At 40.9% G+C, this 20891-nt stretch overlaps 1 protein-coding gene across 1 annotated transcript in view; it reads right to left on the bottom strand.

Moving 5' to 3' along the window:
* The window catches only part of abca3b (ATP-binding cassette, sub-family A (ABC1), member 3b), a 29282-nt gene that overhangs the window by 7788 nt on the left and 603 nt on the right, over positions 1-20891 (bottom strand). Inside the window, exons 2-23 of the mRNA XM_034894349.1 lie at positions 19998-20096; positions 17001-17247; positions 14188-14315; positions 12996-13161; positions 11965-12224; positions 11758-11874; positions 11182-11302; positions 9573-9746; positions 9263-9444; positions 7363-7509; positions 6591-6720; positions 6280-6434; positions 5784-5939; positions 5484-5694; positions 5145-5295; positions 4400-4498; positions 2728-2926; positions 2309-2615; positions 1941-2214; positions 1351-1555; positions 976-1195; positions 421-579 (exon numbers count right to left, since the gene is read on the bottom strand). Coding sequence (XP_034750240.1) covers positions 421-579; positions 976-1195; positions 1351-1555; positions 1941-2214; positions 2309-2615; positions 2728-2926; positions 4400-4498; positions 5145-5295; positions 5484-5694; positions 5784-5939; positions 6280-6434; positions 6591-6720; positions 7363-7509; positions 9263-9444; positions 9573-9746; positions 11182-11302; positions 11758-11874; positions 11965-12224; positions 12996-13161; positions 14188-14315; positions 17001-17247; positions 19998-20051 — 3862 coding nt within the window. The 5' untranslated portion in view covers positions 20052-20096. The remainder of the gene's footprint in view (positions 1-420; positions 580-975; positions 1196-1350; positions 1556-1940; positions 2215-2308; positions 2616-2727; positions 2927-4399; positions 4499-5144; positions 5296-5483; positions 5695-5783; positions 5940-6279; positions 6435-6590; positions 6721-7362; positions 7510-9262; positions 9445-9572; positions 9747-11181; positions 11303-11757; positions 11875-11964; positions 12225-12995; positions 13162-14187; positions 14316-17000; positions 17248-19997; positions 20097-20891) is intronic.

Raw genomic sequence — 20891 nt, 5'->3', positions numbered from 1 at the left:
GATTCGGGGCATTCGCTCTTTAGTTAAACCAACCAAAATTGACCATGAATTCCACGAGCCAATCACATCATTGCATCCCCGCTTTAGATCTTATCTTCTCTCTGATGCTGTCAGTTGTCATTTCAGGCAAATAGTGCAACCCTTCTCCAGAAGACTTTCATCCAATCTTCAGGCTCCTTTACCACCACCAGGGTTGGAGTCCAGACCCTGGTGGTGGTAAAGGAGCCTGAAGATCATTTATCACCAACAGGGTCTGGACTTCATCAGGGGATATGCCTACTCATGGCTTCTCTACCCCTTATAAAATGATTTACATAGTGATGTAGTCTAATCGCCAATTCTGAACATTATAATATTGTGCGTTGTGATGAATACATTTATTTTGCACCTTTCAACTAAGTCTCTCCTGATTGAACTTACTTAAGTAGTTGCACACGGTCTCGCTGATTGGACTGGAAGTGCAAAACGAGATGAATTCGTAGTTCTGGTAGAACTGGCTGAAGGACATGCCCAGACAATAGTTTGGAAAGATCAGGAACACTTTATCCAGCAAGTGCGACAGGTCCTTCAGATTCAACTCTGGAGAAAGAATTCATAAGGAGACCATCAACAGAAATGATAAGAAAACATTCTTTTCTAATTTTTTTTTAAAATAGATTCTTTTCCCCCATTTTCTCCTGGTTTTTGTGGTTATCAAGGCTATAAAGCATTTGATTAGCCACTTGTGACCTCATGATCATCTCAAAATCCTGCTCCTCTACATACATGCAACCTAATCAACCAGTAGGAGTTGCTCCGCACTGGGAAGTGAACCCAAATCTGTGAAGGGGTTGGCTTTTTTCCCTTAGTGCCATATACACACTGTACTCAAGATGTATTCAGCCGAACCCAAACATACTGGCTTGAGCATTACACAATATTTTTTATTAACTTAAATGTCTTCCATTGCTAGAAGCCCAGGTCTCCTCCTCTCACCTGGGATGGTCATGATGGTGACAGTCAGAAAGGTGGCCGTGCCAGAGATCATGTTGAAGATGGTGAGGCGTGTGTAGGCAGTAGCGGCAGTGGAAAAGAAGAAGCTGAGCAGGTACATAAGAGGCACAACAGCCCAGCCATACAGCAGCAGTAACAACAACACATCCACCAAGTGGTTGTTGTCTACAAAAGCCTTGATTCCAAATGCCTGAAACACCACCTGAGAGCATATAACAATGATACATGAGACTGTACAATGTATACATGAATGTTATGCATACTGTAGCCTACTCTCTCCACCTGAACAACTCTGTTTAGAATAACTTGTCAGTCTCAGTGCCTTTATCCCAACAAGTTTTCAGAAATCATACTGACCAGCATGAGGAGACAGGGCAGCAGGAAATTGACCAGGTCCCACAGCAAGGCAGAAAACCAGAAGTTTGAAAGGTAGACACCGCTGACCTGCTGCACATGTTTAGACTTGATAGAGGACTCTGTTACGAGCAGGAGGGCAAATGTGCTAGACAGGGAGGCCATGCCGTACATCAGGTTGATGGCGATGATGAAGCCTGTCTTTCCCCTACAGATTGGTGAAAAGAATGAAGAATAAAAGGAGGTAAAAAGGGGTGGAGGAACAGGAGGAAATTGAAGAGAAATGGTGCAAAGGTGCACCAGCTTGCATACAAGATTCCTGAGTAATTTATCATTTCAAATCAATACTTCTACAGACCTCAATCAATAAGATGGTCTTTTTTCCAGTGTGATGGCTGAACAAAATATCTGGGGTGTAAAGCAATATTAAAAACTCTTTTCTGGAGTTTCAGAACGGTTGGATTTATACTTGTATTTTACGGTTAGCTCTTTACTATAGCAAGTATAAAAAAACTGTGCGTGCCAAAACAAATTTAGTCATTTTAGTTTATTTTAGAAAACTTCTCTCTTTTCCTCCACTCCACTCCACTCACTCGTTGAGCTGGCTGTGGGCGATCTCAGACAGGTTGCGTGGCATGGGGTAATTGCCCGTCTGGATGGATGCATTCGGACCTGCTAGAAGTTTGAACAAAGCGTTGTCCATCAACATTAGGGATGTGGCGGGTGTATGGTAGCCCTCGTTATTGAAGTATGCTGTTGCTTCTGCAAATCGGCTGCTGCTGCCGCGGAAAGCAGCACCCACCACACAGCGCTCATTAAAGCTGCCGCCTTCTTCCTCTGCCTGGGTCAGGATGAAATCAGTGAAGTCTGATGATGGAGAGAGGGAGAAAAAGGGGCATTTGGTCGGTAAATATTCAGCTAAGCAGTCAAACCAAGTCCCTGTCTCTCTCACAATGCTTACCTGTGATATTGATAAGCTGGCCAAGCTGGGCAGAGAGCTGTGAACTGTATGTATTTGCCAGGGCAGAGGCCAGGGGACCTACGGCAGGCGGCAGAGCCACAGGGACCCTGGTGGAACCATAGCGGCTGAGTGCCAGCCTCAGCTGAGGAGCATCCTGGTGATTGGGAATGGTGCGTGCCACAACTAAAGCCAAAACAGTGAAAACCAAAGGGACCAGGAACTGAGCCACCATCACCTTCCAGTTTCTCCAGCTGTACAGGGCCCTCTTCAGGAACATGGCATAAAACTGTTGTAGGTGTAGCCTGGCCTGATGGGAGAGAAAAGGGGAACAGAAATGTTAAAAATTAATGAATGATATTAATGACTCAAAATGAATGACATGCAGAAAATAAGCATCAGCTTTCTTTCTCTTATTTCACCCCAGTGTTTAGCTTGATGTTGGAGCAGTCCTCTGAAATGAGCGTGCCGCTGTCTGTGAAGTCAGTGACATCGGTCATGCCGCTGCTGCTGCTGGCGTCGTCTGTGGTCCAGTCATGGGAGCGTCTCTCATGTTGATACTGCAGGGCTGGAAGCTGGATTGCCTGGATGTCCAAACTTGAATCCACCAACTTTCCGACCCTGAACACACAAATCGGTCTGTGGTTATCAACTAACTTACTGAAAACCGGCAAAATAAAGATCATTAGAAAAGATCATCATACAGTTTTGAATAAGAATTTGTTTTTTAGTTTTTATTAATGGTAGCAGTGTTACTATCTAACTGACCAACTTCACTTGGCTGCAAAAAACTTAACGCCAGAAGGGAGCTAAACAACCAAAGGTTCAAACAGCAGCTTTTCTTGGTATCATGTTTGATAGTGTTTATGGCCACAACACACTGATGTACTCTAGGTATGACTTGTAAATAATGACAAGTGCGTGTGGCCAGGTGAGCTCAGTTGGTAGAGCAGGCGCACATATACAGGAGGTTTACTACTCAACTCTGACCTGCGGCCCTTTGCTGCATGTCATTCCCATTCTCTCTCCCCTTTCATATCTTAATTTGTCCAGTGTAATTAAAGGCCTAAAATGCCCAAAAAATAATCTTAAAAAAAATTATATACATATAAATTAATAAATTAATTAATATTTAAATGGTAGAGGTCTACATGGGTACAAGCCAGGACCCGTACGGGTTTGGATTCATGGTTTATATATCTATCGGGTCCAGGTCAGGTCCTGTTATATTACGGCGGGTCCCAGGTTTAACATGTTTAACATTATGTATAATATACCCAAGGAGATCCGAGAAGATCTGCCTGTGATCATACAGCAGTGATCATGACTGGCAGCTGTGGCGATGGGCAATTATTATTTTAATATTGATTAATATATACTATTATACTAAAAAAATTGTTCAATTGAGACATTTGCCATACTTCACCTTGACAGCAAGAGGACTTTAAAGACTAAATAACATGTAAATTAGCCTGTTTCAATCAGCAAGAGAGGACCTGGGTGTATTTGAGCTAATTTCTTGGGAAGGATGGATTACGATATGTGTAATGGCAAGGCCCAGGGGAGAAGGCTACCAGCATTGCGTTAATAAGAACTCAAAGTTTAGTTTTGACAATTTTTAAATTAACAATAATCTTAACAGGTCTGGACAAGTTTGGGTCCAACATTTCTCGGTTCTGCATGGGTCCGGGTCCCAGCCTTCAATAATAAACCGGTCTGGTTTGGTTTTGGGTAGAATCTCCGGGTCTTTGAGTTTTGGTTCAACATTTTTTAATTTTTTAAAAATTATTTTATGGGCATTTTCAGCCTTTATTTTTGACAGGACAGCTGAAGACATGAAAAGGGGGAGAGAGAGAGGGGGAATGACATGCAGCAAAGGGCCGCAGGTCAGAGTCTAACCTGGGCCCACTGAATCGAGGAGTAAACCTCTAAATGTGGCCGCCCGCTCTACCAACTGAGCTATCTGGGCACCCCGGGTACAAAATTTTGGACCCGTGAAGACCTCTACTGTGTAAAACCCACTTCCTTTTGCTTAAGATTCTGCTGATATGGAATATTACAAAGATACATTCACCAATGTCATATTTCTCCCACCTGAGGAAAACCTCTTCCATAGTTGTTACTGAAGCTCCGTAGCTGGCGATGCCCAGCTCCTCCCTGTTCATCTCCAGCTCAGCAAACAGCAGCTCAAACCTGAGAGCAAACACAATGTGCGTCAGGGAAACATATTACACACTACCTCAAAGTGGGACAAATGACTTACAATATGAGCTCTCAATCAGTGTAAAGCTGCCAAATTTCACTAATGAAATACAATGGAATCATGTATTGTGCCTTTAGTTCTGCCTTACATCTAATCATAGAACAGTAGTAAGTGCCACTGTGGAGTCAAGTCCACTTTGTTGGGAGAAAAATATTGATTTTTAGGATATAAAGAGAACATCAAACAAGGTAACAGGACAGGTGGTTATAAAGATAAAGAAAACCCTAAAAGGGAGATAGACATTGAAAGACTGTGGTAGTTAAAGATTAAACATTTTTGTATATTTACCACACTTATTTCAGTTTTTGTGTATTGTTCTAATGTAAGAGTTTGATGTACACACAAAAAAAGAGAAAAAGCCATTTGGCTACTGTCTGTATTTATGATAATCATTTGATTATAATCATATAACCAGTGTTAGTGGAGACATGCCCTTTTTGACAGAAGTTGTCATTTAGTTACAATGTTCAGCAGGTGTGATTTCTGGTCGATGGTCATTGTTCTACCCTTAACTTCACACTTTCCACTATATTATTGTGAGTATTCTACGTATGAACAAAGACCTGACTGACTCACCTGCTGGTGCTTTCTTTGGGCAAGATGTAAGCAAGCTCTGCCCCCGCGCTGCTCTCCAGTGTGGCATTAGGAACATACATGTGGACAAGGCGGGTGATCTCGGACACATTACAAAGAGCATCCTTTACTATTACCATGTGGTAACCAGCACCTGGTAAGCAGAGGGAAGTATATTAATTATAATTAATTTATAATTAATTGCAACAATAATGTATGTGCCCACCATCAACAATGATATAGTTGATTTACTGGGTTTTCAATTCTCCTGAATGTCCAGGGTCTGCAATCTAAAGAAAGTGACATCTTGCAGCAGCTTTTTTCACTCCACTCTTCACTGACCATATTTGTTCTTAAGAAAGAGTGGTGACCCGCTGCACTGCAGCTCTCCTCCTGCCATGATGGCAATGCGGTCACCGAGCAGGTCGGCCTCATCCATAAAGTGCGTGGTGAGCAGGATGGTGCGATCGCGCTTCTCCCCTTGCAGAAGGTCCCAGGTGGCACGTCGAGCCGATGGGTCCATACCTGATGTTGGCTCATCTAACATCACCACCTGGAGATTAAGTTAAAGATAAACAGATGAGATGTGGTTAATGTGAAGGAAGGATGGGACTAAAGGAAAGTGAGTAAATAATTCTTCACCTTGGAGTCTCCAATGAGGGCAATGCCAATGGAGAGTTTCCTCTTCATGCCCCCAGAGAGGGTCTTGGAGCGAGCCTGTCGCTTGTCCTCAAGGTTCAGGATACGGATAGTCCTGTCTACCTCATCTGGAATCTTCTCTTTGGAGAAGCCTTTCAGCTGGATATCAAGCAGATAAACACATAAGTAATAAATATATAGTTCAATAAAAAACCTCTAGAAATGTTAACAAAAATAGGCCACAAAAAGTGGTAAAGTTTGAATTTATGACAGAGCCGCGATTACATTAGATTGTAGAAACAAACCTAATAAAATAGCCAGTGAGTGTATTGATAATATGGAAACAAATTCAACACAACACAATACACTTTCAACTAAATAAAAAAAACATCTCTATCAACAATGCATAATAAACTAATGAGTGCATGAAAAGTACACAGATTCAGCTGAAGTATCTGCACGTGCGTTTTTGTGCATAAGTGCATGATTGTGCGAGTACCTGAGCGTAGAAGAGCAGGTGCTCTCTGACAGTAAGGTTATCAAACAGTACATCGTGCTGGGGACAGAGTCCCAGACTGCGGCGGATCAGAGCCATGTCCTGACAGATGTCGTAACCGTTGATATAGGCCCTGCCACTGGTGGGAGGAAACAGCCCTGCGAGTAACAGTGACACACAAAGTCAACCAATTGAGTTCAGAACATTTAGGAGGCATGCATGTTTGATTGTGTGTGTGTGTGTGTGTGTGTGTGTGTGTGTGTGTGTGTGTGTGTGTGTGTGTGTGTGTGTGTGTGTGTGTTCCAGCTGGTCACCTGTCAGCATGGACAATGTTGTTGTCTTCCCAGCACCGTTGTGTCCTAGCAGCACCGTGATTTGTCCCTCAAACATGTTCATTGTGAGATCCCGCACAGCCTGCCGTGTCTTGTTGCCTACTTTGAATTCCTGTCCAGCAGATAAACCCAAAATATTTACATGCATTACCTGAACAAAAAACATATAGGGCTAGAGAAACCTTGTATTTACCATCTCACTACTGCAGTAGACTCTTCAATGATTGTCTACACGTTGTTTTGGACACTTGTACCATCTGCATCCTTTTACAGGGAGATGACACGTTGACCTAGACTGGGTAAACCCCGCCCACTCTGCCGGGGATTTAATTTTGCCCAGCCGATGTTTAATTATCCTGCCTCACGAAAAAAAATTGCAGGAACCAATCACGAACTTGCTTATCTACCTAACATGCTATTGGTGGGTTTAACACTATGACGATAGAGAAGCGACCAAGCAGTTTCTTGTTTACATTCAACCTAGCGGCAGCCACCGAACGCCACCAAAGCGCAGCAAGCCGGTGATGCCGCTGTCACTTCTACGTCACCCGGATCGTTGGGCTGATTGGTTGAAGGACTATTCAATTGCGTACAGAGTCATTTGAACTATGCCCGCTATGTCACGCCTCTTATGTAGAGAAAATACAGAGCAGACTCCCCGGACCAACGCTCAATCTCAAATCTATTGAGCTTGGCTTGGTTTGGTGATAGCCAGACCTATGTTGACCCCCTGGGTGTCTGTTTTGCTGCTCACCTTAGCAAGGTGTTTAATCTTTACCCCGGAGACTAGTCCAGCTGGCTCCTCCTCTATGAACTCCCCTTTCAAAGCCTTTTCTGCATCCTCCTCTTCCTCTTTCTCATTCACCAAAGCCATGCGGGGACTGCTGCACCAGTATGAAGGCTGATGAAGATGAGGCACATGTAGGGATTAAGAAAAAGTGAAGGACAGATAGAGGTAGGAAGTGGGTTGAGGTGAAACAGGCCTTAATCAAAAAGCTGTATAAAATTGTACTTTACAATTCTAGTATTCCTATTTAACATATTTCCACAACATATTTTATAGAATGAAAGTCAAAAGATCATACATTGCACACATTATGTAATGTATAGAATGTATACATTTCTAATGTGTATTTTTAGATAAAGCAAAGTAACTACAGGACGCAACAGGGAAAGCAGAGAAACATGATAATTCGTTAAAAAAAACTCAAGAAAGAGAGAGTGGGTCAACATTACTTTGTTCTTGTGGACATAAGAGGGGATAGTTTCTTGACCAAACCTCCCTCTGGTACACTTCCTAAGGACCAGAGTCAAACCTCCACTTTCTACATATCACACCCATGAACACAATGGACATCAAGTGCTTCAACATCTAACCCACACCCTGCTGGCAGTCTCTTGGATTCCTGACTACTGGAAAATGGGTTAGCATGCGTGTGTGTGCGTGTGTGTGTATCTAAAGGCACGCCACATCGTGATAATCTAGTTGTTATAAACATAAACCTTATTTTTGTTTGCTTGACGCTTCCTGTTATTCTAGCCAGCTGAATCCAAGGACTTCCTCTGGCCGGTATGTAGTGACCTCAAGTTTTCAATCCCATTCGCTGTCACTTATCACAGCTACTTACACTAAGTGCAGCAATTTCTTTATTCTAAGGTCAGTTATCTCTCACAGAAGACCTCTGCCTTGCAATTACCTTAGAGTGCTGTGAGTGCTTAACACCACCTACTTGCAGTATTCACATGACAATGTGTCTTTAACTGTAAACCACAATGAACAAGCCATGTCAGGGTTCAATTCCTGGTAGCAACGGTTCAGGCTTCTTCAGGCCTTTCAACAATCACATGTCACTGGTCATGTCCTTTTATTGCACTAGTAATATCAAGTATAATTTCCCTTAGTTAGGTGAATGAGCCAGTATGTATGTACTGTCCTAAATTCCCATATCTGTATCCTCATCTATTGGCTAATAATTCTGTCGTTACGTGTTTGCTATTGCCACATATCTTATATGAATTCCACTAAACTATTAATGGTTACACAAAAAGTCATATAAAATGCTCAGTGAATAATTGTATCCAAAAAAAATTAAATAAATCTTTTTGATAATGGTTTCTTTAAGACATACAGTAAATTGAAGGAAGAACAAGGGCTAATAACTTCTTTTTTAAAGTTTTTCTGTTGAAAATGTGAATCTATATCTAGTTTATACAAAAATATCCAACCAAACATTTAACAGGTAAATCAAAACAATAGTAGTGAGTAATTAATAAATGTTACAAGTGTCACTGAAAGAAATGTGCTGACAGTATACGCTATGCAAATTATACCAGGACTATGAAAACACATTACACTGTTTGTTACTTAGAAAGATGTTTACTAGTACCAACCTGATGATTAGGCAATATTTCGTTCGTACAGAACTTCCCCATTTTTTTCAGTTTACTTCTTTTAAGTTTGAATTAGTAACTGACTAAAAGCAACTGGGAGGAGAAACAACATTATCAGATAACTAAAATTATCTGGAACATTTGCATCATTTCTAAATGCTATATGTGTTTATACTTTCATCCCACTAAAGTTGCTGAATTAGGATTCCTTCACTGAGAATGTGAGTGTGTGCAAGTGTGAGCCGCTTAGCTTTAAAACATACCAGTACAAAGAAGTAAGATGGTAGAGGCACTCCGTACTCGCCAGGAAAAACAGCCTCCATGTACCAGGCCACCAAGCCATAGAGTACAGAGTCGAACAGCAGCAAGCCTAACACCTGGGCCAGAGAGAAGTCATCATCCACCGTCACAGAGTCAAACAAGTTTGACCACTGGATTCCCATTCCTATAGAGGGGAGAGGGATTTGATAAACATCTTTCAAATGCTGTTTTAACAGACAGAAACTGAGGAATTCCCCCTGACTTCCTAATATAGACAGATAGTTCAACAATGACCACAATATCAAGTCTCACCTTTGCCTTCAAACATTCCTATGAGCTGAGCTCCCATGGCCATGGCCACATTAGAGATGAGGCAGGCTGACACCTTCTGGGCATGGCTAAGCAGGTCATAGCGTGGCCACAGGAACAAATAAGGCAGGTAGCTCAGGAAATAGATGAAGCCGCCTGCTGCTGCTGCCACATTTGCTGGAGATAGACAGAAAAAAAAAGAGTTTAAGTGGATGCTGACAGCTTCAGAAGAAAGCACACATAGACACACAGACACACACACACACACACACACACACACACACACATACACACACACACATACACACACACATACAAAAGAAAACAATTTTTGCTGTGAGTGCAGTTCAGAGGAAGCATTAAGGAGTACAAAGGATTAAGGATGGTGGAGTAATGGGGAAAGAAAGTGGAGCACTATGGATGAGGCGAAAGAAACACTTTAAGGGCTGTTTTCCTTCCATTTCTGAGCAGTATGACAAAACTTCTCAAAAGGGCACTTGTGGCAGACATTGTGACATTTCGAGCCTCTGTGGAACACGCATTGACTAAAAAGGACAGCATCAGTGGGTGGTGAAAGTATCCAGATAGCTGTTCACACAAAGACAGAAAGAAAGAAGAAAGATGAAATCTGTCTTTGTTCAAAAATGGCCACGGATGGCACTGTAGGATCCTCATGTTGGTTTGGCCTATTTTCTGTAAAAGCCCCTCATCACTGTCTGTTTACTCTTTTCTTTACAAAAAAAAACCTTGAACCTACTTAGGCCTCATTATGTAATGTTCTTTGTGTTTGTTTACGTACAGTGTCAAGAGGGAAAACAACACGATGATGCCATTTCGGCAGCTCATGTTCAGTATTAATTGTACAGCAGTAATTGACATAATTTAATGACTTAAGTCAACCTTTTAAAATACCACAGTTTGGGCAATTATTTGACCACAGACAGGGCCAGAGAAAGCAAGAAATAGAAAGGAAGAGCCAGACCAGATTAAAAAATTACACCTAAGGTAATTTGGCTCATACTGTCAAAGCCAAATAGGAAAACAGTCAAGGCACGTGACAGAGGACAGAAGTACTATCGTTTTTTCTTAAATTGGGCTCCTGTGGACAAAACTGGATAAATTACAATCAAGTGAATGAGTGTAAACAAAAACTAAAAATAACATAAACTACAGCAAGGCCAAGCAAGTTTATAGTTGCTAATTGCTTTGCAAACAGAAGCATTAAAATGAGGCTGTGACGAGCACTTGTAACCTGAGCTGCTTTGTGGCAGAAAGTTGGAAGGAGATGCTTTCATTCATTAATGAGTGAGAGCACAAAGAGGGAAAGACAAGGAGGACACACGGAAGACGAGATAAGATTTAAATAGTTTCTTTATCGTCTATGTTATTCAGGCCGGACAGGGTTCTTTAATTTCATGTGGCTGAAGACCAACAAAGCTGTCAAGAACTAAAAAATAAGAAACACACCACTTTTTAAGTTAACAAAACATGCCCAATACAACATCAGCAGCAAAAAAATAGATCCACTAATTTTCACAAAGCAAGAGACCGGCAGTCAAAGAGAGGCATATTTATCATTCAGAAAAGAATGGACAGATACAGAAACACACACCTTGTGAGAAGAAGGCACTGATCATGAAGCTGAAGTTGATGGTGGCCACAGTGAAGACGAGCAGGAAGACAAAGACGAGCGTGGGGTCGCTGTAGGTCAGCACTGCTCCGTTAGGGCTCACCTAAAACAACAGTTAGAAAGCAGATGGGTTTATAACCTCTAAATGAACAATGAACTGATTCCTGCACTTGATGCTGTAATCGTGATACTAAGCTGCTTTAGTGACTACACTGCTCAACACAAAACAAATATCTAATTATTATGAATTGGTTATTTTAATAAAACTATTTGATAATTTGATATACAGATAATTTCAATTTTTCCACTCTCTTTTCTACTTGGTTTTACTGTGAAGCACCGCTTCTTGTGTCTTAGCTATTTAAGTCACAATGTGTGATAGCTTAGCTACACATTTCAACACAATGTGAATACCTACTGTACGTTTTTCCACAAAATATTACTGTAGATAATGATATTGGATAACCTTTAACTTATCTAAGAAACTGCTCACATTTGAGGTGAAGGTATTACGTGCTGGAATGTGGCTTGTAACTACACATTGTAAGACAAACTCACCTGGATACAAAGGAGCAGAGTGACAAAAAATATTGAAATGGAGAGGAAGAGAAAGAACATGAGGAACCAGGCACTCCAGTGGAGCCAGTTGCTGAGACCCATCATCCTCATGTACTCCTAAAATGCCCCCCCAAAACAAAGTGGATCAGTTGTATTGCTAATTTCAACACCAATAAAAACATCCTTTTAAGAGACACACAAACGCACCTTGAGCTTCCTTTCCTTCTCCTGTACCACAGATCGTACTATGTTGAGGGAGGTGTAGGTAAAACTGAGCACCAGTAATAGGGGCAGTTGGTTCTGAATGGCTAGGATGAAGACGTCGTATATGAAGGCAGGGTAAGGAAAACGGGACAGGACCACTCTGATATGTCCCAACAAAGAGGCAGCAGACGTTCTGTTGTAAGAGCGCATGATGGCTAGGTCCACTGCATGCTGTACAGCAAGGAATCCCTCTCGGAAATAGCCTTAAAAGAGAAAAGAACTATTAACAGTAAAGAAATTATGTTGATTTAAGTAATGACTCATGGGAAAACAAAACTTACAAAGTGACCTAGAGTCAACTTCTTCTAACTTTCCTCTAAAAGTTAACATGAGAATGGGTAAGGGGCCTTGAGGAACTAAAGTGGATCAGCAGTTGTGAGTTATTATGCATGTGGAGGTTGGAAATCCATATTCATGTGACTCTAAAAGCGTGTCAGTTCTAGTGTGCTGTGAGGATGACTTCGTCTTTGGGAGCATGCCCATTATGCCTCTCAACTTTGGAACCACAGTCTCTTATCTAATCCCCAATTCATAATCATCACCTCATTTCAAAACTTAAATGAAACAACCTGAGGGACAAACGTGAAGATACATTTTGGTGCCTGACACCTTAAAAATGCCCTTATAGTGCCAACATCAGATGTGCAGGGCCTTGGTTGCCATAGAAACACATCCTTGATCCAGAGACTGTGGAAAATAAGTGCTTTTCATCAATCCTAAACCTCTGTCTCAGCAGAAAAATAAATCCTGTTTGACGTGGCTTTTTGAAAAGGACAAATGCTTATCTGAATAAGATAAGAATACTTAACAATTATTTTTTGATGACGGGACCTCTCATGAATGTTTGGTAGCATGAAAGCAGACGGGGTGTTTTGGCTTAAAAGTAACAGAGAAAGTGGGAAGAAAGTGTGGGAGGGACAGATAAATAGAGACAAAGACAAGGAGGGTAAGACAGTAAGAGACGGGTTTCTCACCAGGCGTGCCCCCTTCCTTGTCATACTGCTCCCTCGGCCCTGGCAGTTGAAAGAGGGGATAGAGGCTGAGTGTGTGCCAGTCCAGGTCACTGTTGGGGTTCAGCTCCGACCTCTCCTTGGGTGGGGCATTGCGTGGTGTGAAACTGAAACGCAGGTGGTAACTCACCTGTATATGAGGGTGCAACAAGAGAGCGGATTTAGTAACCTGTACAGACCCTAGAGGGGTGGAGCCTACACTATGCAGTGAGTAGAATATCCACGCCTTTGTTTATTGCTTGCTATTGTTCAAAGAAAAACATTTAAAAAACATTGATACACAGTCCTGTGTTGCAATAGCTTGTTTGCTAAATATTAATACAGGACCGAGAGAAGCATAGAAAACAAAGAGGAAAAACTATGCAAAAGAGAGAAAGAACGAGCATTTGTGTCTTAGTCTTCGTTTGATCAAGGTTTCCTCTCTCTCAAATATATATATATATATACACTGTATATATAAATAAATATCAAATGTACAAAATATCAAAAAGTTTGGAGTCACTTAGAAATGTCCATTCTACTCCATTATAGACAGAATACCAGCTGAGATCGGTTGCATTGTTTTTTTAACCAGAGCAGCAGTTTTGTGATTAGATCATGCGCTTACATAATTGCAAAAAAGTTCTCTAATGTTTTATCAGTTTTTAGTTTTTTTAATTATATCAGATTAGATTAGTAAACAGAATGGACCTTTGGAACATTGGAGGAATGGTTGCTGATAATTAGCAGTGTAGATATTGAATTAGAGATCAGCCACCCACTCGGATCAGCTGGTATATTATGTCTATATTGGAGTGGTATAGAAATTTGTAAGTGACCCCAAACTATTGAACGGTAGTGTGTGTCATGTCATGTCATGTATATATAGACACACGCACGCATGCACGCACAAGCACACACACGCACACACGTTAAAAAAGTTAATTATTCCTTCCGCCTTACACTAAGATCAATAATACAAACAGTGTGTGACAGTTTTGCTTATTATACACCTTTCTGGTAATTATACTTATGCTTCTGTTAAAATATAGAAAATTATTTACCACTCATGTTGTGGCTAGACTCTTTTGTCTAGACAACAAAGCAATGCAGCACTCCTCAGGTGCAAGACTCTACCTGCTACTGTGTGTGACAGTGTGTGTATGCTGCCTTTAACCTTTAGTGGCAGAGGTTCATCATCGTGGGTGAAGGGGTGCTCAAACACCACAGCAGCCAGCAGCTTTCCTGACAGGGGGTCATTTCTCACATAGTCCTCAAACAGCTCCTCTGTCTCAAAGCCACGCACTGGAAAAGAAACGCACACACAGACACACACACACACACACACACACACATTAGTGATGTGGCATTCATCTCACGTACGTCTGTTTAATGCCCGTCTCATTGCCCAACATTGATGGTCGCTACTCTCACTGACAGCCTACTGAATTCTATGGCCGATATTGTCATTACAACGAGGCAAAGGCAAGACATGTTTTTTTTTTACACAGATGCTAGATAACTAAAAAGGGAAGAGATAGGCACATATCTACACATGACGGAGAGCAAGGCAGTCCAAATGAAATTGAATGAAAACAGAGAGCAGGTAAAAAATAGGCTAATTTGTTTTTCGTTTCACTTTTGATTACATTTCTTTCTTTTCCAGAGCTGGAAATCTCCATGGCATTATTTCATTTCACTCATCAAGCACACATGAAGGTATTCTGAGTCTGACTAAAGAACGCCAGTATTACACATTGATCCCGGAGGTAAATCTTGGTCAGTTGCATAAAGTAAACACTCGCAGACACGCAGGGCACAGAGAGAAACAGGTCACAACCAACCAGCTGCCAAACTTCACTTCAGCTGTCTGTGTTGGGTAATGCTGAAATGGTTAGCAGTTTAATGCAGTGCTTACTAACCGGGGGTGGATCCATGGCTAACTCCTGCAGTTGTTGTACATGGAAAGATTGTGGAGTAGATAAACTAATTTGGAAAAATAATAAACACCCCAAAATGTGTTTCAGGAAAAAAAGGTCAGTTGCAACAACTTAAAGCTATGTTTGGACATTCAGAGTATATAAGAACTAGTACTTAAATGCTTGTTACCAAGCGAGCAGACAGAAAAAAATAGTTAGCTGAAAGTAATGAATGGTTCAACATGTTAGCTAGTGGGGTAGCCCAGTGCGTAGGAAGTTGGGTTGGGAACCGCAGGTTCAAGTGTGGACGCCAAACCCCCCACAACCACTCTGACATCTCTCCATTAGTGCATGTATAGGACCTGAGCATGTGTGTGTATTTCAGGCCTGTGTGTTGTCTGTCATAACAAAACAAAAAAAGAGTGTAAATTATAATTTCCCCATTGGGGATTAATAAAGACATAATTATTAGCTAAAAATAACAGCTTAACAGTTAAAATAATTAGCTGAAGTAATGTTCAATGTTCAAGTGTTCAATGTTTCAAAGTAAAATGAAAAGATAAAATAATTAGGTAACAGCAACAGTCCATCACTTCAATGACAATGGTACAAGAAAACAGAAAAGCTATCACTGGTGAGCTGCATGAGAGATGTCAAATCAACTTTTTAACAACAACAAAAATTAGCATTACAAATTAATATAGGAGATCTCATATCACAATGCAGCATGTAAAACATATAACAAGGCGTTTAAACACCAAATATCTTTCCAGCAGAACACCATAAATGTGCTGCCTTTTTTAGTGGTCCCAGTTCAACAATCCTTGTTTAAATATGTAAAACTGACAACTACATTTAAATATCACAGGGGGTTTTTAACCGTTCAAAACTACCCCCTTCAGGTCAGTCAGAACTTGATCATTCCCCTCCACCTACCCTTCTCAACGCCGAACCCACCTAAATTATTCATTTACGGCTGAGCTGGGATCTCACAGGTCTGTGTACACAACAACCTGCAATTACACAGATCTGTCTACCTGCTGCTACATTCTGCCTTCAGCCTCACATGAATGCCATTTGTCCAGATTGCTGATTGTCTGTCAGCATAAGATCAAAAATATAAATAGCTTATTCACATTCGTCAGTCAGACTGTCTGCATGTTTGTCTGAATAGCTTGTCAGGCAAGCGTGTGTGCGTGTGTGTGTGTGTGTGTGTGTGTGTGTTAATTAAAAGAGACTGAGGTTAGGTGTCCTGAAACACTACAGTGTGTGAGCTTTCTTTTCCCTATCCAAATTCCCAGCTGATAGATACAGTCTAAAACAACATTAGGGCGTAGCCTGTTGGCTCTCCTAGGGGTTATTTCTAGAGGAACCAGTATTCCAACCTCTGTCCCAAATTGCGACTGGTGCCATGGCGGTAGTATTTGTTTTACTGGTTATAACTGTGCCATCGACAAAAAGGTAACGCCTGCAGCCACATGAATTTAATCTGACCCAGATATTTATAAGTGTCAAAATATTTTATGAGGTCAGTTGGAGAATGGCCATATGAAAGGAATAGTTTGACTTTTTGGAAACATAAATATAAGACTACAGTCAGCAGCATGTATGTTTAGCTTATACATTAGCATAAAGATTAGAATCATGGGGAAACATAACCCTGTATAAAACCACAAAACTTTTGTTATACACTTTGGATTTTGAACTGGTTAAAGAAACAAGATAATGTGTTTGATAGATTTTTCCCCTTTATTTTTGAAGGGAGGATTACACTGAGAGCAATGCTCTCTTTTTAAGGAATGGCCTGATCACATTCACATAGTCACACATTCACACCTGGAAACTGATCTGCTGGTCTGAGCAGCTCTTATGAAACATTTGCGGTTAAGTGATTTGCTAATCACTTTCCCCTACCCAAATTCATCCTGCCAGTCCGGGAGATTTAATGAGCTTCCACTCACAAGCTCGCTTCCCTTACCTTTAGGCCACCACTGCCCATTTGGAGATGCTTTTTAAAGCAAGCCCACATCGTTGTACTGAACCCGCCACCCACTTCTTAACTATTACCCACCTGAAGAGAGAGCCAGGCTCTCTCGCACATCCTGGGCCACCTGACGCACCACACTGGAGTTACCGGGCACATAAGCCAGCTGCAAGCGGTGCGACAATCTACCGGGTAGCATGTCAACGGCGTAGCTCTCATAGATGGTGGCATTTGGGTAGTCCTTAAAAGGCACCTTCTGACGTAGCACGATGAGGATGCCGGAGAAGAGCAGGGGCAGGAGTATCTCCACCAGAGTTACCAGGATTTGACGTTTCTGGAGGGCAGGAATAAAGACAATTTGTTATCTGCTTGATAGGGATGTACGAGATATGACAAAAAGAGGTAGAAGATGAAAAAAAAAAAGAGTGAAAGAGGAGTTTATATAAATGAAATTGTTGCACAAACTGAAAAGTAAAAGAGCAGCGCTTGTCCCTCCCTCATTACCACCACTGAGGTGCCCGTGAGCAAGGCCCTTAACCTTACAGCTGCTCAGTGGCCAGCCAATCAGCCTGTGGTTGTACTGGGCAGCTTCAAGGTATGAATGTATGCAACTGTGTGAATGTGATCAGGGCGTTCCTGCAAAAGAGAGGTTGCCTCTCAGGGAACTTTCCCTGAATAAATAAAGTTTAAATTATGGCATCTGCAGTTTCCCCAACTGTAGCTTTCCAGCGTGGTAAAAACTCTGTGTGGCAGGTCACCAGGATCTCAATCCATTAATGGAGGACTTCTACACCCAGCAATGCAGGAATTCTCAGAGACCCCTACCACAAACTGTTCTGCCTGCTGCTGTCTGGCAGCCTGTATCTCAGTATGAAACCACATTTGCTACATTCCTTTTTACAAATCAGTTTATTAATTAGCAATTACTGTCTACCACCTATACACAATATTTTATTTTATGTATGATATATTTTCCCTATAATTTAACTTGCACGCTGCAATGTCTTAGATTCTTATTTTATTACCTGCATGATTTTCTTTTTATACTTGCCAACAACTGCTCTTCTGTAATTGTTGTGCTTGTGACGACAAATAAATCTGAAATAACATACTAGGGCATGAGTGTTTTTATTGAGGAAAAATATAAGATTTGCTCACTAGACTTTAAATATATTTTGTATGCATACCTTTAAAAAGGCTCTTATGTAGGAGTTAGTAACACACCAAACAGTTATTTTCCTCTAGTCCTTCCAAATTTTGTTCACACTATCTTTCATTTTGCACTTGTGAGGCTACATGTCATTGTAAAACAAAGAGCAAGGCAAGTGTTAACATTCATGAGTACAGCAAAACAATCAGCAAAGTAGGGAAATCTCAGCCCCTAACAAAATCTGCTGCAGCTGAGCTGGAAATATCTCCATGACCTCAAGTTGGAGGCCCGGAAATACAAGGTCTTTGCCAATAACTGAAAGCCTTTTACAGGCCTGAATTACAATGTCCACATTTTGCTTGAGTAAGTAAAATGTCGTAATGCATTATATTTGCTAATACAGTTTAACTGATTATCATGCACTCTCCAACCAAGATGAACAAGCAACACCAAGATGCACTGTATTTTTCTCCTGTCTGGACCTGATAGAGTCTCTGTAGTTTTAAGAAAACTGGCAGAGCAGGGAGTAGATAAAGTGAGATGGAGCAACAACCTCACACCACACATGCTATGCAGAAGATTCCATTTCTGGATAGTTGCAGGCAGCATTGTGCAACATTCAACGGATAATAATGTCTAAAATTATGCAAGCTGCCATTCAGAGCAATACACTGGCCCTGTTTAAAGTAAAAATCCCTTCATATCTTCTGACAGAGCCTGAACCTGAGGTGCAACATCGAAGGAACTGCTAATGTAGGATGTTGATTTTAAGTTGTGATCAGGTTTGTGTGTAACATGTTAACCAACAAATGTGAACATGAATACTTCCATAATTGCAATATAACAAAAAATCTATTTTCATGTGTGCATGTGAACCTCCTGTATAGAATATATAAAATGCTCATAACTTTTCACCACTTTCCCTTTTTCTTAAAGCTTTAGTGTGTAACTTTTTGATATTAACACATGTTTGTTACATTCAAACCATTGCCAAATGTGTTGCTACAAAGCTAATTAAGACTATTAGCTATACACAACTCTCTCTGTATTTCTCAGTATGGCTGTGTTTAGAAAATTGTCATCCATGGACAGCAGAAGCTCGAGTTAAGAGAATTACGTCTTCTGAGGTGTCCATCATGTTGTTATAATCCTCCGTGTTCTCCTTGGCTACTAGCAACAACTGTGTGGAGGAAGGGTTGGGGGCCCGCGCCGACAGTCTTGTTGTTATTACTTTGAATTCATCATGAGGGCGCAGAAACTTCACACTATAGCTTTAAGTTGTATGCATGCATTTATTGTTTCTCTATTTTACTGGGGTTTTTGTTGTGTTTAGTTGTTAATAAACTATAAAAAACTCAATAAAATATAATTCACTTGTGATGTATGCATTTTTGACCCTTGGCCCATTGATGTGATGACTCTGATCTAGTCATCATAATCAATCACGTCTCATGATCAAGACTAATGATAGAAAATGTGTACACCATAATGCAAATTTCAGTGTGTGTAGCATGGAGGGGGCTACCACTACATGTCATTGTGCAATCCTGAATTGTTTAATGACAATTATTAAATCCTTAAAAGAAAAGGTAAAAATTGTAATCTTGCCAAAAGATAGCCATATAAGGCTCGGAAAAGCCTATGCTTGCTACCAATATGTTGACCTAGCTTGAGCCTGTGACACAACAAGAGTGCAGCAGGCACATGGTAAATTACTAAGGCAACAAGTTTCCAAGTAGCTGGCTAACATCATAAGTTATAAAAAACAAATTGTCACTTTACTGTATTTATGAGTGTTTAATTTAGCAAATACTGTTATGCAGGCCTCTGCTCTGTAAACACAGACGCTTCTGACATGTCACAGTTGCACACTGTCTCAGCACCTAAAAAGGAACCATACAAGCTGGGTGTAGGTTCACCTCCCTCCAACTCACCTGCTGAAGATAGTTTTTCCACACCAGAAGTCCAAATTGTCGCGCAATGGCCATTTTGAGTGGTACAAGGGACGCGGTCCAGTCAGCCTTCTGCTTCGGCTAGTAAAAGGAAGAGAGTGGAAAAAAAAGAGTGACATTTTAGTTTTGGGTTAGAGCTAAACGTACAGTTCAAGCTTTGGAAATTATTATTAAGGGTTTTTGAAGCTTAGTTGTGTTTTCGAAACAGCAGTAATGGTTGTAAAGGTTTCTGATCTCAGTTTCTATTTAACAAAAACTCAAGAAAAAAAAAAAAAAAGAGAAGTGAAATTGACTCATCGGCATGTAGTTTAGCTTTTGTTGGAAACTGTACACAAGACAAATTGTTAAGTGAAGACAGTATCACAAAGGAAAGTTACAAGATAAGGCTGGAGAAACCGGTCTAAGTGGTGCTATAAAATAAAAAAGGGGTGACATCAGCGATTGGGAAATAGTTAAAACTGCAAGCAACTGTGCAAAGAAAATTGGTTGTTGACATCCACATGTTGAACCAGTTAGACAGGGCAACAGAGATCATTGTTTTACAGGACTATACGTTGTTGAACTATATTCACATTACAGTTACAAGTTAAAGTGCAAAAGTGCCACCAATAAATATAAACTGGTGAAGCTTACTGCAACCGGGCTTCAGGGAGTCTCATTTTAAAGCACTTTTATTTATTCATATGGAGTCCCATTTGAAAGCACAGCACATGACTTCACAAATGCAATAAAACAGGTCTTTCTGGGACTGTCTGAATTCCTGGTGCTATTCATCTCTGAGTGGCTACATCCTTTTGACACGGTCTTATCAGTGTAATTGAATTCAGAAGACCATGTGTTACATACTCTGGACAACCATTTCTCTATTATAATGTT

This window comes from Etheostoma cragini, chromosome 15, assembly GCF_013103735.1.
Source record: "Etheostoma cragini isolate CJK2018 chromosome 15, CSU_Ecrag_1.0, whole genome shotgun sequence".
NCBI classification, from domain to species: domain Eukaryota; kingdom Metazoa; phylum Chordata; class Actinopteri; order Perciformes; family Percidae; genus Etheostoma; species Etheostoma cragini.
The sequence above is the reverse complement of the archived record's forward strand: the minus strand, read 5'-3'. Positions and strand labels throughout refer to the sequence as shown.